This window comes from Pipra filicauda, unplaced genomic scaffold, assembly GCF_003945595.2.
Source record: "Pipra filicauda isolate LSUMZ 115617 unplaced genomic scaffold, ASM394559v2 scaffold98_size3848907_pilon, whole genome shotgun sequence".
Lineage (NCBI taxonomy): Eukaryota > Metazoa > Chordata > Aves > Passeriformes > Pipridae > Pipra > Pipra filicauda.
In genome coordinates, this window is record NW_024105186.1 from 2290260 (window position 1) to 2308314 (window position 18055).

General features: G+C 53.4%; 1 protein-coding gene across 4 annotated transcripts in view; it reads left to right on the forward strand.

The window, feature by feature from the left end:
* Positions 1-16741, forward strand: part of DVL3 (dishevelled segment polarity protein 3) — a 32370-nt gene extending 15629 nt beyond the window's left edge. Inside the window, exons 2-16 of one of the 4 annotated variants that reach the window (XM_039378029.1) lie at positions 6078-6147; positions 9581-9702; positions 10094-10200; positions 10760-10895; positions 11158-11251; positions 11648-11717; positions 12016-12155; positions 12353-12429; positions 12940-13007; positions 13367-13417; positions 13539-13616; positions 14433-14564; positions 14815-14982; positions 15601-15813; positions 16098-16741. In XM_039378029.1, the coding sequence (XP_039233963.1) occupies positions 6078-6147; positions 9581-9702; positions 10094-10200; positions 10760-10895; positions 11158-11251; positions 11648-11717; positions 12016-12155; positions 12353-12429; positions 12940-13007; positions 13367-13417; positions 13539-13616; positions 14433-14564; positions 14815-14982; positions 15601-15813; positions 16098-16522 (1951 nt within the window). In that variant the 3' untranslated portion in view covers positions 16523-16741. Of the gene's footprint in view, positions 1-6077; positions 6148-9580; positions 9703-10093; positions 10201-10759; positions 10896-11157; positions 11252-11647; positions 11718-12015; positions 12156-12352; positions 12430-12939; positions 13008-13366; positions 13418-13538; positions 13689-14432; positions 14565-14814; positions 14983-15600; positions 15814-16097 lie in introns of all 4 variants that reach the window. The other 3 variants (XM_027750990.2, XM_039378030.1, XM_027750991.2) reach the window with 3 other exon arrangements.
* Positions 16742-18055: the final 1314 nt, after the last annotated feature.

Consider the following 18055-nt stretch of genomic DNA (forward strand, 5'->3'; position numbering starts at 1 on the left):
TGGGGTTTATGGCCTCCTTTCTCTCCTGTGCACGCTCTCGTTCCCCACCTTCCCTTCATTCCTAGGACATGACTCTGTGATATAAAATACCCTCTAATTTCCTGAGCCTGGCTGGAACTCCCCGGAGAAGGCAGCGTCTGCCCGCCTGTCCCTCACCCGCCTCTGCATCCGTGTTCCACGCTGCCAGCTGCTCCTGCCGGCAGCAGCGGGAGGGAAGCTGGGAGCATGGCATCTTCCCAGGCCGTGGGAAGAGGGTCTGCTGGCTCCTACAGAGAAGCTGGTGGGAGGGTAGGGATGGAGCCAGGGTTGGAGCTGGGTTTCCTTCACTTCCCTCCCTGTTGCCTGGTCTATCCCTTCCCCTCCCCCAGCTGCATGGGAGCAGATGTGCTGCTTGTGTCAGCCCTGGCAGCCCCCTCCGCACACCCAAGCTGGTCTCCTGTGCAGCCAGAGCCTTGTCCCCTCCTCCTCCTTCTTCTCCTCCCCCCGGCTTGGCCCCGTGTCACTGGGGATGGCAGCGGAACCATCCGCCCACTCGGCCTGCCTCCCCTGTAACCCTCCCTCCTTCATCCCTCCCGTCCCTCCCGCAGGTCTCTTTGTTGGAAAACTCAAGGCAGATGAGTGCTGGGGAGTGCTGGGCCTGCAGGCCAGGCACTGAGCCTGCAGCTTGGCCTTGGCATGTCTGCTGGCCCCGGAGATGGGACCAGGGTCACAGGGGGATTATCTGGGCAGAGTAGCAGCACCGAGGGGCCTGGACCTGCGTTCACCTGGGCAAGATTCAGGTTGCCTCCACCTAGAAGGGGTTTTTGCTGGTCACCATTCTCAGCCATGTTGTGCCCAGCCCCCAGCAGGACTTTAAACATGGGGACCTTCAAAACCGGATGGTAAACTCAAAGCAGTCCCTCTAAAATCAGCCTTGGGCAGATGTTTTCCCTGGGCTCTGATGGCTTCAACCAAAAGGAAAGACTTGTAGAGAACAGAGGGAGCGTGAATTCCTTCTGGGTCTGCTCCTTCAGGATTCCTGGGCTCAGACCCCATCAGCTGAGGGCTCTTCTCAGCACATTCACAGAATGGTTTTCCCTGCCAGCACATCCACAGGACAGTTTCATCTCCTGGCTGCCTCCCCGTGCAAGCGCGGAGCAAAAACGTGGCACTGCTCACAGCTCCCCCAGAGGCTGCTCCCTCAGTGGCTTCTGACGTGTGAACCTGTGGTCGAGTCCATGTGTCCGTGTGAGAAGTGTGACTGGAAGGGTGGTGAGAGGTGGGAGGAGGAAGGCTGCAGCTCCGGCTGAGGCTGGAGAGGAATGCAGGACATGAATAGCTGGGATGGTGCAAGGGGTGACAGACGTGAGCAGTGCTGCAGAGATATTCCTGCTCGGCATGTGCCTGACTCCAGCACTATCGGTTTTTGCTCTGTAGAGTCTAAATATATAATCCATCATGCTCTGGCATCTGGGTGATAAATAGTGATAAATAATGTAGTGGCTGGGGAAGGAGGGAGAAAACGCTCCAGGGTGGAGCTGACCCCTGGGATGTCTGGGGCAGCCACGGGGTAATAAGAGTGAGGAGGGACCAGCTCTCAGGACAGAGGGAGCTTGTTCTCTATCAAGCATTGCAGCTGAGGGTGAGTGGGTGGGTCTTGGGGTTGGTTTCCTCTGTCCCCGCTGAAAGTGGAATAGTTCATTTGTGCTGAGCAGTTGGTCACCTTGACCCAGTGAATATATCACCCTGTCCCTTCACCCACAGGCAGGGCTCTGTGTCCCCGAGCAGTCATCATGCAGCACTGAAAATTGGCTCTGCCTGAAGTTCTCTCTAGGAATTGGACACGGTCCAGGCTGCTGGCGACAGTATGAATGGATGCTAGTGCAGCCAGGGCAGGGTGCGTGTGTGTGTGCACTTGGAAATGAGGAGACAACAACTTTCCTGCCTTGGAAAGGGCTTACGTGGGCACCAAAGGGGATGGGTCCTGGGGGGACACTGCCTGTGTTTGACACTCATCCTGGGCTGCAGGGGTTTTGGGCAGAGGCTGGCATAGAACATGCTGAAGAAGCATTAAGCCAGCGGGATTTTAATCCATCCTCACTGCTCCTTTCCTGCTTTTCCTGCTCCTCCATCTGTGCCAGAAGAATTAACACACATCCTGGGAGTGGATTAGATTGCTCAAACCATGACCTCCTCATCTGTGCCTTCTGGGGACGGGTAGCCTTTGTCTGGTCCCTTTTCTGTCTCTCCAGTTTGAGCAGGGATTGTGAGTGCCAGCTGCCAGCAAAGGCCTGGCGATGTGCTGCCTCTCACCCTGTGGGGCAGCCCTTTGCTGAGCGTGCGTGACACTGGTGCAACCAGTGGGGCTGGCAGGGTGGAGCGAGCCTGCTCCCCAGGTTTGGGGCTTGCAGCACTGTTCATTTGCCTTTTGCTGATGCCTTGTGAGTGTTGGCAAGCTTTGCCGTCCTGTGTTCAGTGGCGGCTTGGGCAGCTGTTGGCACACCAGGGAGAGCAGCCAGGAGCCCAGAGTACCTGTTTCTCCGAGCCCCTTGATGGCAGTCTGGGGCAATGGGCCACAGCTCCGCGTCCCACGCTGGCATCCTCTTCGATTCTCCGTGAGTTGGGGACTGACTTGGGTACCCTTCAGAGCTGTTGATGGGATGCTACCTATGAGTATTGCTAATTACTTATAGTCTACTTCTTTTTAATACATAATTTCCCTTGGTTTCAATAACAAAGTAATGTTACTTTGTTCTTTTTCTGTTAGATTCTTCCCCGCCCCCCTAAAAAATTTATTTACTATTTAGTTACGACATTTTTTTTAAGCACAATGTGTGTCAAGCTGCCTTAGATATAGCCTGGAAACGGAACTTAATATCACAAATGACTTGTAATGTGTCTTTGTATTAAATAAGAGTGCTTAAAATGTCATTGAGAAGAAAAGAAAATGAGCTTGATAAAGTCTGTTTTGCCACTGGATTCAATTTATCAAAGATGGTATTAATTAATTCTGGTGAATTTACATGTTGTTTTGATTGCAGATTCACTGTGGAAAAAGTATTTAGGTGTCCTGTGATATTTAAAATAAAAAGAAGAAATTTACTCTCCGAAGAAAACTAATTTTTTTAATTTTTTTTTTTACTGTTGGGAGAAAAAGTTATCAGTGCTCCCTCTGCTATGAAGTCTGATAATGTAGCTGTTTGTGTAATGCAAGAACATGACATTGTGGCACAACTATAAAGCTCAAAGTGATGTTGAAATATTATGTATGTAATTAAAAAGCAACAGTAACATTTGGGAGCCAGCATGTTTAATGTATTTCACTTTCATCTATTAGAAATCTCTGGCATAGGTTGTGATTCTTTCAGATCATTATAAAGAGGTTTAAATTATGTATTTCTTTAGAAATAAGTGAACTGGTGGAAATGTATCTGCTGGAAATACAGTACAGCAGAAAAGTCTAGGAGGTTGCTGGAGTGTGCGGAAGAACTTCCTGACACAGCGAGTGAGGGAACCAACTAGGGAAGGCACACGCTGGACCTGTCGTTTGTGAACAGAGAAGAACTGGTGGGTGATGGGGTGACTGGAGGCTGTCTTGTGCACAGTGATCACAAAATGATAAGAGTTTTTGATTCTCACAGAAGTAAGGAGGCGGGGTCAGCAGAACTGCTGCCTTGGACTTGCGGAGGGCAGACTTTGGCCTGGTTAGGGAGCTGGCTGACGGAGTCCCCCGAGAGGCAGTCCTAAAGGGCAAAGGAGCCCAGGGAAGGCTGGACATTCTTCAAGAAGAAAATTTTAAAGGTGCAGGAGCAGGACCTCCCCCTGTGCTGAAAGACAAGCTAGTGGAGAAGAAGAGTGGCCTGGCTGAACAGGGAGCTCTGGCTCAAACTCAGGGGAAAAAAAGAATATATCACCTTTGGAAAAAGGGAGAGGCAACTCAGGAGGGCTACAAGGATATTGTGAGGTTATGCAGGGAGAAATCTAGAAGGGTCAAAGCCCAGCTAGAACTTAATCTGGCTACTGCTGTAAAAGGCAATACATATGTGTTTACAAATGACATCAGCACCAAAAGAAGGGCTAAGGATAATCTCCATCCTTAATTGAACGCGGGGGGAAAACAGTGACAAAGGATGAGGAAACGGCGGAGGTACTTAATACCTTCTTTTCCTCAGTCTTTAACAGCAAGACCAAATGTTCTCAGGGTACTCAAGCCCCTGAGCTGGGAGACAGGGATAAGGAGCAGAATTAAGCCCCCCATAATCCAAGAGGAAATGGTTGGCAACCTGCTACACCACTTAGACACATGCAAGTCCGTGGAGTCAGATGGGATCCACCCAGTGGTACTGAGGGAGCTGGTGGAAGTACTCACCAAGTCACTTTCAGTCCTTTACCTGCAGTCCTGGTCAACCAGGGAGATCCAGTTGACTGGAAGTGAGCAAATGTGACACCCATTTACAAGAATGGCCAGAAGGAGAATCCAGGGAACTACAGGCCTGTCAGCCTGACCTCACTGCCAGGGAAGGTCATGGAGCAGATCAGCTTGAGTGCCATCACATGGCAAGTACAGGACAGCCAGACAATCAGACTCAGCCAGTATGGGTTTAGGAAAGGCAGGTCCTGCTTGACCAACCTGATTTTCTATGACAAGGTGTCATGGTTAATGGATGAAGGAAAGATTGTGGATGTTTTCTACCTGGACTTTAGTAAAGCCTTTGACACTGTTTCCCATAGCATTCTCTGGGAGAAACCAGCTGCTCTGGCCTTGAACAGGTGCACTGTTCCCTGGGTAAAAAACTCTGGATGGCTGGGCCCGGAGAGTGCTGGGGAGTGGAGCTACATCCAGCTGTCAGCTGGTCACAAGTGTGTTCACCAAGGCTCAGTACTGGAGCCAGTTCTGTTTAATATCTTTATCAGTTATCTTGACAAGGGGATCGAGGGCACCCTCAGTTCTCAGATGACTAAATTGGGTGGGAATGTTGATGTGGTGGACGGTAGGAAGGCTCTGCAGAGAGATCTGGACAGGCTGGATCAGCGGCCAGTTGTATGAGGTTCAACAAAGCCAAGTTCCTGCTCCTACACTTGGGTCACAACAACCTCACACTGCTCTACAAGCTGGAGGAAGAGTGACTGGAAAGCTGCCTGGTGGGAAGGGACTTGGAGGTGCTGGTTGATAGTGGCTGAACATGAACCAGTGTGTGCCCAGGTGGCCAAGAAGGCCAATGGCATCCTGGCTTGTGTCAGCAATAGTGTGTCCTGCCAGCAGGACCAGGGAAAGTGATTGTCCCCTTATACTCCACACTGATGAGGTCGCACCTCTAACCCTGTGTTCAGTTTTGGGCCCCTCACTACAGTACACTACAGATGAGTGGCTGGAGTGAGTCCAGAAAAGGGCAACAAAGCTGGTGACAGGTCTGGAGCACAAGTCTAATGAGGAACAGCTGAGGGGGCTCAGCCTGGAGAAAAGGAGGCTCGATGGGACCTTATTGCTCTCTACAACTACCTGAAAGGAGATAGTAGCCAGGTGGGGATCAGCCTCTTTTCCCAGGTAACAAGCAACAGGACAAGAGGAAATGGCTTGATGTTGTGCCAGGGGAGATTTAGATTGATATTAGGAAACATTTCTTCACTGAAAGCGTTGTCAGGCATTCGAACAAGTTGCCCAGGGAAGTGGTGGAGTCGCCGTCCCTGAAGTTATTTAAAAGATGTGTAGGTGTGGCACTTGGGGACATGGTTTAGTGGTGAGCTTCGTAGTGCTGGGGTAATGATTGGACTGGATGATCTTCAAGGTCTTTTCCAACCTAAACGATTCCATGGTATGCACCTGAATTTTGGTTTTACTGATTAAATTGTGAGTTGAGGGATGAAACAGCTGGATGCACACAGAGAGCCTGTTCTGCCCTAGGGTTCTTTCCAGCCTGCCAGTCATGGCTGTGAGCATAGGAACCTGTGACCTAGCAGTGGGCAGGAGTTGCTGATCCTCTTCTGCTCCATTCCCAAGCCTGGGCTGCCTGTTGTTGGGTGCAGATACCCGCCTGGGTAAGTCTCATTTTCCTCTGAAATCCTGGACCAGCTCTGACTGCCTCCTCTCCCCTCTGCAGGGTGGTGAAAGAAGAGATCTCGGATGACAATGCCAAGCTTCCCTGCTTCAACGGCCGTGTGGTGTCATGGGTAAGCAAGCCCCTTGCTATGGTATCTCTCTGCCTGTGTCTGCCCTCTGAAAACCACCATTTGGATGTGTAGTGCCGAGTAAGGCACAGGGACTGCTCCATACTGTTGGTGTGCTGACTGCTAACACAGCTGATGAGCTGGATTCCCACACTCCAGTCCTTCAGCTGCAGAGGGGGCTCTGTGGTGCTGGGTCCCCTGTGCTGGGGAAGATGTGGGATGCCTCTGTTGGAGAGCTCACGATAACTGATGCCTAGCAGAGGTTGTGGTCATGGCCTGTCCACAGCATAACCCATGTGCCCCTATGGCAGGGTCAGCTTTCCAAGGAAAGTCCCGCTCCAGTGACTGGTGCAAAGGGCTTAAGTGACTTTAGTGCTGGTGAAGCAGACTGGATTTGACTGCCCTGAAGACTAAAGGTACTGCCTGGGCAGCTGCAGGACAAGCTTTTCCCTCTGTGCCGTGCCATGCACATGCTCTGTCCCCTGCCTGCATGCGTCCCTCAGCCCCTAGGGGACCCTCTGTTAGTGGGGGGAGAGGACATTCAGTCTCCACAGCCCATCATCCCGTTTTTCCTCTGCTGAGCTGCAATTTGTGCTGGTGGGGATGTGTGGATCTACACCAAGAGCAGAGCCAAGACCCAAGTACTTTTTTCTGGAGGCCTCCAAATAGCCCCTCAGCAAATCAGGCTAGGTCAGACCTAATTCTGCTTCTATCCCTGCCCCAAACAGCGAGGCCTCAGCTGGGGGGCTGTGAGGAGGGGGTGACAGGGGCAGGCAGGTGCCCACTGCCGGCCTGGCTGCTGCTGGATTCCAGGCAGGGGAGTGCAGGGTGGGCTCCTGCCTGTGCCTTGCACCAGGAGGAAAGGATATGCTGGGCTCCCACACAAAGAGCCGGGGCCCGATGCCGGCTGTCCTCCCTCTAGCGGTTATCCAGGCCCTTCAGAAAACAGCCTGTGTCCGGCTCTTGGCCGCCATCCATCCCTCTGCATTCATCCTGCTGCTGCTGCATCTGCACCGAGATGTCTCCCCACCCCACCCTTTCCAGCTGCCTTTTGCTTTTACCTGCTCTATGGGGAGTCCCACAGTCTCTGAACCCTTTCCATTGCTCTTTTTTTACCTGGTGTGCTTTTCCTTGTCCTCCATGCATCCATGCAGCTGCTGGCTTTCCTTGTAGGGTCTCTGTGGTTGCTCAGTGTGACTGACATGGATCTGGTGTGGGTCTGTCTAGTGTGACCACCATGCTGCTGCTCTGCTGGGCTGGATCCTTGCAGGGAACTTGTGCCCAGACTTGTGCACAAAGGGGTGATGGCAGTCCCAGAGACCTTTATGCACAGCTGATGATCCCTTTTTCTATTTCTGCTGAGAGTCTCCTTGTCCATGGGTGGTTTGGGGCCTGGGGGGCAGCACTTGCTTTGCTGCTTCTGACAGACAGGCTGAGATGAGGCTATTTTAGGAACGCAGTACTAATTTTAGTGACCAGAAAAGACAGGGGCTTGAATCCAAGTGAGTATTTCCTGACAGTATAAGAGGGAGGAAAAGTGCAGGGTGGTGATCAAAACCTTCCCTGGAGGAAATCCCAGCCTTGGGAGCGTTAGAGGAAGACAGCATCAGTCCTCCCCCAACTTGGGAACACCCCCTCTACTCTCCTTACTGCTGTTTGACAGATGCCTATGACTAGTTCCCTCTGTCCAGATCTATTTGCCTGACCTTGCATTGAGATTTTCAAGCATAAAGTGTTATATGACTTTTCCCTAGGCAATGCTGGCCACTGCCAATATATCTTCTCCCATATGCTCCCGGGCAGTGGCTGCCAGAGCAGGGATGTGGCCCTTAGGGAGTGGGATGTGTCCTGGGAAGACACGTCACTGGGAAGGTGCCAGGAGCAAAGCCAGGCATGTGCCTGGGGCTTGCTGGAGGGAGGGTGCTGAGCCAGTGTGAGACAAGAGCTGGTTAGACAATTGTGAGATCAGGAGCCGTTGGGCTTGTCCTGAGGCTTGTGTGACAGGCTCTGCAGCTTTTCACACCCTGGGCTGCACTCTGCTCTGTCTGCTGCCCTGGCTGTGGCTTTTTCAGGGCTGCTTTGTCTTCCTTGTCCCAGCTACATCCCTGTCTCGATTCCCAGTGCCTCTCTGGCAGTAGACCTCTCTCCCCCTGCCCTAATGATTATCTATGAATTATCTTACCAGCCTCTTATCAGGGTTTCCCCAGTTCTTGAAGGTGGGCAGGGCACAGCTCTTTCATCAGTGATGCTGGGAAGCACTGAAGACCTGTGTAAATGGGCTGTGCCTCCTGCACCCAAGTTGACATCTGCTCTCGGCTCCATGCAGATGTGGTTCCCTCTCCAGCAAGCAGCAGTGCTGCCTCTGCATTGACACTGGGCATTATGGTTTGGGCAGCAGCTGTCAGCTCCTTTCCAGCCCACGTTTCATGATCCTTCTGTCCTGACCCACAGTGGGGCATCCTTCACCTTAGATCTTTTCTGGGCCCTGTCACCTCTGCTCTGGGGGTTCCTGAATGCGTCTTTCAAGGAAGAGGCTTTTTGTTGTCCTCTTGGCCAGCCCTATTATGATTAGTCCTGTTCATTACAACTTGAAAGGAGGGGGGAGTGCAAACCTGGATAGGGAGTAATATTGGGAAATTGCTCGTTTGGGCTATCCTCAGTTTCATTCCACTGGCAAGCCTGTGGAAGCTCCACTTCATTCCCTGAGCCCTGAAATTGGTGGTTTATTACAGAGACAGAGGCATGTGGGTGTGCCTGGACTGCCCCACAAGCATGGCTGGTATAGAGTTCCTGGGGTTTGACCCTTTCTTGAATTTCTGCACTGGGGAAACTGTTGAGCCCCCCAGAGGTTGGGTGAAAATTGTGCCCAAGCCAATAAGCTGGGCAAAGTTTGTATGGAAGTCAGAAAAAGATCCTGTTTCAGGAATCTATTTCAAAGCCAGCCTCAGCCCTGAGCTCTGTTATCTGCAGCATCTGAGGACTAGGGAGGTGAAGGTCCTGCTGGTCCCACAGCTTGAAGGCAGGGGTGTAGAGGCTGATAAAACTGAGGAAAGGAATGACTGGTAGCTGCCTCTTCCAATGTGAGAAGAACTGGGGGAATCCACTCCCTGCTACAGGATGTGTGCTAAAGGTTACCTGAGTGTGTGGTGTGGGCGTGCAGGTGATGTCAGAGTGTCCAAGCAGGGCTGTCAGCCACCTGGGCTTCACTGCTGGGTCAGGAATTCCTGAGCCACAAATAGCCGGTGTCTGGAAAGGCATCGAGAGGGAATGTTGCTACATGCTTGGCCTGTTCCATACCCGCTCCTGGGCATCTGCTGTTGTCTGCCATCAGAGATGAGATCCTGGGCCAGGCAGGCTTTTGGCCAGCTCCTTTGGCCACTGTTGTACATGTTTTCCCAGAGCTGCAGCCGTTTCCTTCTCTGTCTCATCCCTCCAGCTGGTGTCTGCAGAGGGTTCCCACTCGGATGCTGGCTCGGTCTGTGCCGATAACCAGACAGAGCTGCCACCTTCCATGGAGCGCACAGGAGGAATTGGAGACTCCAGGCCCCCCTCTTTCCAGTAAGTTACCTGGACATCTGCCCTAGTTTCCAAGGGACACGTAGTGGGTTTGCTGTAATCCTGAGCAGGGGCTGGGATACTCCTACCCAAATTGTCAGGGGTTACAGCCAGCAAGGGGGGAGGAGGATGAGGCTGGGAGCAGATTCGAAGTGGAGCTGCATTATTCAACAAGCAAGGACATGCCAAAAATAGTGCAGGGAAGCTGGCAAAGAGCTGGCACAGTATGCCCAGTCCTTTGCCTTGCACTCATAGATGTGCTGTGGTTGTTCCTATCCCTCAGGAAGGAGACAGCTGATGGCTGGAAGCTTGTGCTGGCCAGCACAGAGGTGTCGAGAGAGCCTGCTCAAGTTGTTCCCTGTTGAGCATATTTGTTCCTTTTATCTCATTACAGCCCTAACACCGGGGGGAGTCGGGAAAACTTGGACAATGAGACAGAAACAGACTCAGTGGTGTCCTCGCAAAGGGAACGACCTCGTCGGACAGATGGGCCTGAGCATGGTGAGTGTTGGTAACATGGCAAGAGCTCTGCAGGGCATGGCTGGGGCATGGTGCGGGCACCAGCTCTAGACTTGGGGCAGCTTTCTCTGCTTTGCAGAACCTTACCATCTTAGAAGGGCTGTTTTATGGCCCTTAGAAGAGCTGTAGCCTCACATTGGAGGCAGGAGCTAACACCTATGTTGCATCAGAACTTTGGGGTCAAAGGAGGTGTCTCTTATAGAAGCCTCAAGCAGAGACAGTAGTGCCTCAGTCCTTTGTAGTTGAAAAGCAGAGTGTGCTGTAGCCTGGCCACTCCATGCTGTTTCTTGCTTTACCGAGGAAACAACTGCAAGTCTTCCACAAGTTTGGCAGCATTGTTCCTAGTGGCCCGTCAGCCTCTTCCCCATCTGATAATGATAAAAGTATCCCACAGAAGATGGATCTGATCCCAGGATAGACTAGGAACTGGATGGCACTAGATGGGATTGTCTGATAGCAAGATTTGTTCTGAGAAGGTTGCCATGAGCCCTGCATAGGGGAAGGGGTTGTGTCAAGCACACTGAGTCTTGTCTTTTCATAGCACCCAGGGTGAATGGGACCGTGAAGGGAGAGCGGCGCCGAGACCTGGGTGGGTACGAGAGCTCCTCCACACTCATGAGCAGTGAGCTGGAGACCACCAGCTTCTTCGATTCAGATGAAGATGACTCCACCAGCAGGTAGGAGAGCTTAGGTCCTGGAGAAACGCTAACTTCCCCCTTCCTCCCAGCGCAGAGAGATGCCATTGCAGGGCACAGTAGTCCTGGGCTCAGACCTGCCTCTGTCTCACCCAGCAGCCGTCTCTACTATTGTCTGTCCCCCGTGTGCACGTTCTCCCCTCTGCCTCGCAGTCCTCCATTCCTTGTGCTATTTCCATGGCTCTCTTGCTGCCAGAGTCACCACCCTGGCAGCAAGAGAGCTGACTCTTGCTTTTGCTTGCAGGTTTAGCAGTTCAACAGAGCAAAGCAGTGCTTCCCGTCTCATGAGGAGGCACAAGCGGCGCCGGCGGAAACAGAAGGCTCCACGCATCGAGCGGGTATGCAGGGAGGGGCCGGGGATCCTGGGGAGGGCAGTGCAGGGCAAGGTGGGCTGCCTGGTGGATCCCTCTCAGGGATTCAGCTGTGTTTGTTGTGGTCACAGCTTGTGACAGTTGGTGTCCAAGTGCTGAGACTTCATAAAGTGCTGTAAACATTTTCTGGGCCAATGTAGCCTCAAGAGTTGGGAGCACAGGCCTTGTCCTGGCTATGGAGAAGTCACAAGGACCATGGCTGATGTTCTCTGGCTCTGCAAAACTCCCAGCATAAGAGTGGAGTTGTGGGTGGGGGCTGTGGTGCCACAGGGAGTGGCAGAGAGGAAAGACAAGTGGAGGAAGCTGGGGCTGGGAAAGTTGCTGAGGCACAGGAGGACATCTCATGTTTCACTTACGTTGCAGTCATCGTCCTTCAGCAGCATAACAGACTCCACCATGTCCCTGAACATCATCACAGTCACGCTGAATATGGGTGAGTGGGAAGTGTGCATGGAGCCTACAGTCCTTCCAGAGTGGGATTGGGTGGTGGAGAGGGAACTGGGGAGGGGGCAAAGAGAACACATGGGGGAGGAGTGAAGAGATGAATTCTGTAGAAAAATGGCTTGTCTTTAAGCACTGGTCTCTCAAGAGTTTCTCTATGTCCCGGGACATCTCTCTGGGACAGGGGTGCAAGCCACCATAGTTAGTTAGTACGTGCTTTGTCTGAGGTTAGGTCTAGTTGTGCCTGCTGCTTTGTGGTGTCTTACTGCTTTCTCTTTCCATCCCTGCAGAGAAATACAACTTTCTGGGCATTTCTATTGTGGGACAGAGCAATGAGCGTGGTGATGGAGGCATTTACATTGGCTCTATCATGAAGGGTGGCGCTGTGGCAGCTGATGGCAGGATTGAGCCGGGGGACATGCTCTTGCAGGTACTTCACACCCACATATCTCCATCTTTGGGCCTGGGAAAGCAGAAAGAAAAGACCCAGAAGCCTCCCTGCAAATTTTGGCAGGCTAAATCCAGGAAGCTGTGCTTGGAAGAGGGAAGCTGAGTCACTGCTGAGCTGAGTGGGGAGCTCAGCCTCTGGTCACATCTCTGAGACTCACTTCTTTGTGTCGTTTGCAGGTAAATGACATCAACTTTGAGAACATGAGCAACGATGATGCTGTGCGGGTGCTGAGGGAGATTGTGCACAAGCCAGGGTAAGTACTTGGGTTGTTCCTTACCTCCAGGGACAGCTGTACAGTGTGTGCTTGGGGTGTGTGAGTCATGTCTTCAGCCACCTCTGCCAGTGGCTCTGCAGAAGCTCAGAACTTAGGGTTTTGGTGTTGCTTTGATTCCTGGGTTTTCATGCCCAAAGCAAGAATTGCGGCCAACAGAATGGCAGGGAACTGGGGGCTGTGCCCCTTTCTTTGTGGGGATGTCAGGTCCCTGCTCACTGCAGGGCAGTTGGAATAGATGACATTTAAAGGTCCTTTCCAACACAAACTGTTCTTTGATTCTCTGTTCTATTTGGGTCATCAGCAACCCTCAGCCAGGGTCATGTCATTTTGTTCATGTCACCAAGGAAACCTATAGCTGGATTGGAACAAGGACACTTTACAGCCGGCTTCTCCCTGTCTCCCAGGAGAGAGCCAGCCCACAGGATCCATCCGTCATGCAGGGGTTTGTGTCACCAGGCTCTGGTTCTAACTCTCACCTTTTTGTTGCAGGCCCATCACCCTGACGGTGGCTAAGTGCTGGGACCCCAGCCCGCGGGGCTGCTTCTCGTTACCCAGGAGTAAGTGGATAGCTGACCCACCCTTAACGCTGGTGCCCAGCTCATGTGAGAGCCCTGCCTTAAGCACTTACTTGGATGTTGTCTTGTTCTTCCCCTGTGTGTTTGACTCCACATGGCACTGAATTGGGGTTTGATGGGGTACAGCTCTCCTTTTAGGAGGCTGCTATGTCCTATTCCCAGACCAAAATGCCCATAAGCCCAGCCCTCCTTCCCACATCACGCTGGGGACGCGTTTCACTGGGGCAGGGGGGTCACTTGCTCGGGGCGCCAGAGGAAAGAGAAACCCCCCCTTGAGCCATAGGGGGATCTCTCCCTCTGCACCTCTCCTGCTGACCCTCCCTCTCTTCTTTCTCTCCCAGTTGCTCCCCAGCGGATCTGGGCTGGGCCAGACTCTCCATGCTCCGATCCGGGTGAGTCCCGGCAGATACTGGGGATGGAATGGGCTGTGCTGAGTCCCTGTCCCTCCCCAGAGGTTGTTTTGATGATGTGATCATTTTTTCCAGCTACTAACTGACTCTTTCTTTTTGGTAGGTGAGCCCATCCGGCCCATCGACCCGGCAGCCTGGGTGTCTCACACGGCAGCGATGACTGGCACCTACCCAGCGTACGGTATGAGTCCATCCATGAGCACAATCACTTCCACCAGCTCCTCCATCACCAGCTCCATCCCAGAGACCGAACGTAAGTCCTTGTGCCTCCGTGCTCTGCCCACTGCACAGCCTCTTCACCTTCACTGTGCTGTGAAGGGAGCAATACATCTGCCTGGGGATAGCTGGGGTGGGCAAAGTCTGCCCTGCCAAGGGACTGAGAAGGAGACAGCTCTTGACAGGCTGGCACTTGGATCAGTGGGAGTTCTCCCTGGGTGAAATAATACCATGTTTTTCAGCTTTCTATGTGAGGAGAGTAGAGGAGCCTGGGTGCAATTAGGAGCTGTGGCAGATGCAGAGGAAAGGCTCAGACCAGTCAGGGTTAGCGTTTGAGAATGCTGGGCCAGAGGGATACAGCATGTCCCTGGAGCAATTGCCCTCCCAAACAGCAGATAGGGCAGGATGGAGGAGGCAGCTGGGAGCAAAGAGCCTTGCAGTGGGGCAGGGTCTTGCTGAGCACAGGGCTCTTTTGGTTGCTTTCTGGAGGTTTTGGATAATTCTGGTATAGAGAGCCCTGAAGCAAGGGTCTGGAAAGCTCAGGTGAGGCAAAAAGCCAGGAGTTTGTTGTAAGTTTGTGACTCTTGCCTGGGTTTTTCCCAAGAGGAAATGGCTGATGTGACAGATAACTGGGAAGGGGGCTTACACAGCATGTGCCCCAAGGCTGTCTGCGATGTATTGTTCCCTGGCCCATTCCTCCCGTGTGTGATGCTTCCATGTGTCTCCTTTGTCTTTTCTGTCCTCTCTCACCTCTGCCTCCCTTCCTTCATCCACACCACAGGCCTCGATGACTTTCACCTGTCCATCCACAGTGACATGGCCACCATTGTCAAAGCCATGGCCTCACCAGAGTCAGGCCTCGAGGTGCGTGACCGCATGTGGCTGAAGATCACCATCCCCAACGCCTTCATTGGTAAGAGACTGTGCTGCCTACAGCAGAGGCAGGGATTGGGGACTGGGTGGCCTGTTTTCCAAGCAGATGTCCAAGGGAGCACCTCTGTCACCATAAACTGTTGACCAAGCCAGAGTCACGTATTGGACCCTTGGCTGTGTGGCCCCTTTTCACCTTTGGCCCACTTTTTCTTGGCCCTAGTGTGGCTCACTGCCTCAAGAGCCACTGTCTTCCACTCTTTTGCCGTATCTAACTCTATGTTTGGTGGCAGGTTCAGATGTGGTGGATTGGCTCTATCACCATGTGGAGGGCTTTACAGACCGCCGTGAATCCCGCAAATATGCCAGCAATCTGCTGAAGGCTGGCTACATCCGACACACCGTGAACAAGATCACCTTCTCAGAGCAGTGCTATTACATCTTCGGGGACCTCTGTGGAAGTATGGCCCTTGGCATGGGTGGGAGGGAGAGGATGGAGGGTTAGGGGTCCTGCAGAGCCCTGATGACACTGTGGGGACACAGCTACAGCCATTGGCATCGGGCTGGGACCCTTGTTCTACAGACCTTGTTAAGAGAGCAATAAAAAATATCCCAGCTCCTTTGTCATGCTGCTGGGGTAGTGAAGTTGGAAGCAGCATTGACAGTGTCACCTACTGTGTGATCTTTGCTCCTGGGCAGCCCTAGCAGAGTCTTAGTCTTTACTGACTCCAGGCTCTGAACTTCCAGTGCTGGCAAGGGGTTGGTGCTCAGGCAACTGGGTTCTACTCAGAAAAGAGGGATGGGGAAAGGAATTGGCAGGGTGAACCTGTAGCTCTGGTGTGGTTCTTTCCCACCAAGCTGGTCCCTGTATTAGAGTGGCAGCTTGGAGTCAGGCAGCCTGGCTGTTGTCCAGCCAGGAAGCACAAATGGTGGCACTGACTAGCAAGGAGAGTGCCAGCTTCTTGTGTCTCTTTGCATATCCTGTCCTTGTCCATCAGCAAAGACTGGATGGGGAGCTGCTTCATCACACGTGGTTGTCTTTCTGCTTGGATTAACCCCCGTTCTCTGCTTTCTTGCAGACATGGCTAATCTGTCTCTTCACGATCATGATGGCTCCAGCGGTGCCTCCGATCAGGACACTTTGGCTCCGCTCCCCCATCCAGGAGCCGCACCCTGGCCTATGGCTTTCCCGTATCAGTATCCACCGCCTCATCCGTACAACCCCCATCCCGGCTTCCCTGACCCAGGCTACAGCTACGGAGGGGGCAGTGCAGGCAGCCAGCACAGTGAAGGTGAGTAAAAATGACTAAAATATACCTGAGGGTGGGCAGGTGCCCCATTCAGTACTGGGAAGGAGCGGGAAAAGGCTGCTTAAGTGAGGTCCTATGTGAGGGGAGCCAGGGTAAAAGCCATCTCAGAAGGGTCGTGGGACTTGGAGTTGAAAAGAGACTGAGAGCACAGACTGCTGGCAGATGGCTGTGCTGGAGCGTGCTGTAGTTCTCTCTTGGCCAGAGGAGCATCCGCTCTTCCTGACTTGTCTGAGCTGCCGCCTAACCTTGTCTCGTGCGCTTTGCAGGGAGCCGGAGCAGTGGTTCCAATCGCAGTGGCAGCGAAAGGAGGAAGGAGAGAGAGAAGACCGGGGAGTCGAAGTCAGGTGGCAGCGGGAGCGAGTCAGACCACACCACGAGGAGCAGCATGAGGCGTGAGCGCGCGGCCAGCGAGCGCTCGGTGCCGGCCAGCCAGCACAGCCAGCGCAGCCAGCACTCCCTGGCTCACAGCATCCGCAGCCACCACAGCCAGCAGTCCTACGGGCCGCCCGGCCTCCCCCCTCTCTTCAGCCCCCCCATGTTGCTGATGCCTCCACCGCCTTCAGCCATGGGGCCCCCCGGGGCACCGCCGGGCCGTGACCTGGCCTCTGTGCCCCCCGAACTGACAGCCAGTAGACAGTCCTTCCGAATGGCCATGGGCAACCCCAGTGAGTTCTTTGTGGATGTAATGTGAAGCGCCCATCCCCTGTCTGTCTGCTGCCCCTCCTTCCCCCCCTCTGTCCCTGTCGTTTGTTTCCTAGGACCAGCCCTGGCTTCGCCCCTTTTTTTTTTGATTTTGTTTTGTTGGTTTTTTTTGTTTTGTTTTTCTTTTTTGTTTTGTTTTTTTTTTTTTTTGTCTTGATAATGAAAAGAAAAAAAAGGGAAAAAAATAATAAATGGAACTAAACCTTGATTCTAATCCCTCCTCGAGTGGGGTGGACAGGCCTGGCAGGCCTGCTGGGTGCTGCCAGCCCATCCCGCCACCAGACTTGTGTATTGCCAATGGTAATTCCCTTCTGCCATCCTCTCTAACCCCATTAATCCGCATCCGTCCCAGCGCCCTGTGCTGCTTGCCCGTGTGTCGCTGCTGCCTCGGTCCTTCCGCCCTAAATATCTCTTCTTTCTTTTCACCCTTTTGTGTTTCTTCTATCAAGCAGCAAAGAATTACGGGGTGTTTGACTTTCTCTGAGCCTGCCGCCCGTGGGGGGGAGAGCTGGAGCGTGGCGTGGCCCGACAGCAGGACACGGAGCTCCAGGGGCGCTGGGCACGCATGGCGCTGAAGATGGCTTCTTTCCTCCCCCTCGCGGAAGATGCCCTGCCCTTCCCACAGCCCTGAGAGGGGAGCAGGGACCAGCCTTATATATGTATTTTAAATCCCGTTGTAGTTGCCTTTTGGCTAATGCATGAATGTTCCAGGGCTTCAGTGCCTCCAGGGAGTGGAGAGATGCTGCCACTTCCCTCTTGCTTCCCTTCTCTTGCCCACATATTGGGCCAGGTCCAAGCCTGACATTACGCCATGGCAGGACCCTCCTTCTCCTTGCCCAGGCCATAAGGCTCAGGGCTGGGGCTGTACCTCTGTGTCCAGCCCGGAGCGGTGGTGAGTGTCTGTGCACAGTCTCTTACGTGACTCAGTGCCCTACACCTGCCCTTGGGTACTTTGGGGGCATTTAAGGGCAGAGCTCTGCTCCCTCCATCCTGCTCTTTGTCCTGCCTGCAATGTGCTGCTGCCTGTCCCGTTTGTAGGGGCTCTCCCATGCCTGGGGCTGGCGGTGGCAGCTGTGGCCTTCTCCCTCCTGCTGTCGCGCTGCTGCTCAGCAATGTGATACCTTCAAGGGCCTGGACGGACTTAGAAGGCAAGGAAGGGACACAACTGGTTTGCTTTCATGCTTTGGGGAAATGTAGAGGTCCCCTGTATTTGCCCTACGAAGGGCCTGAGTCTGCCTCCCCCTCTGCCCAGTGCCATGAGTGCTGTTGGCCTGGCTGCCAGGAGGGACAAGGCTCTGGGACAGCCCTGTTCCCTCTGGGCTGTGAGTGGTGCCTGGTGGCAACACAAGCTCTCTGGGAAGGGAGACTGTGGCCTGAACTGTGGCCTCTGGGCTCAGTGCCCACAGATCTACCAGGACAGTTGAGTCTTTGCTCCAGCATTCCCTGCCCTTCTTCTTTCCTCTTCTGGGTACTCAGAGATGTGCCTCGGGCTGGGGCAGCCCCTTCCCCATGCCCAGGGCCA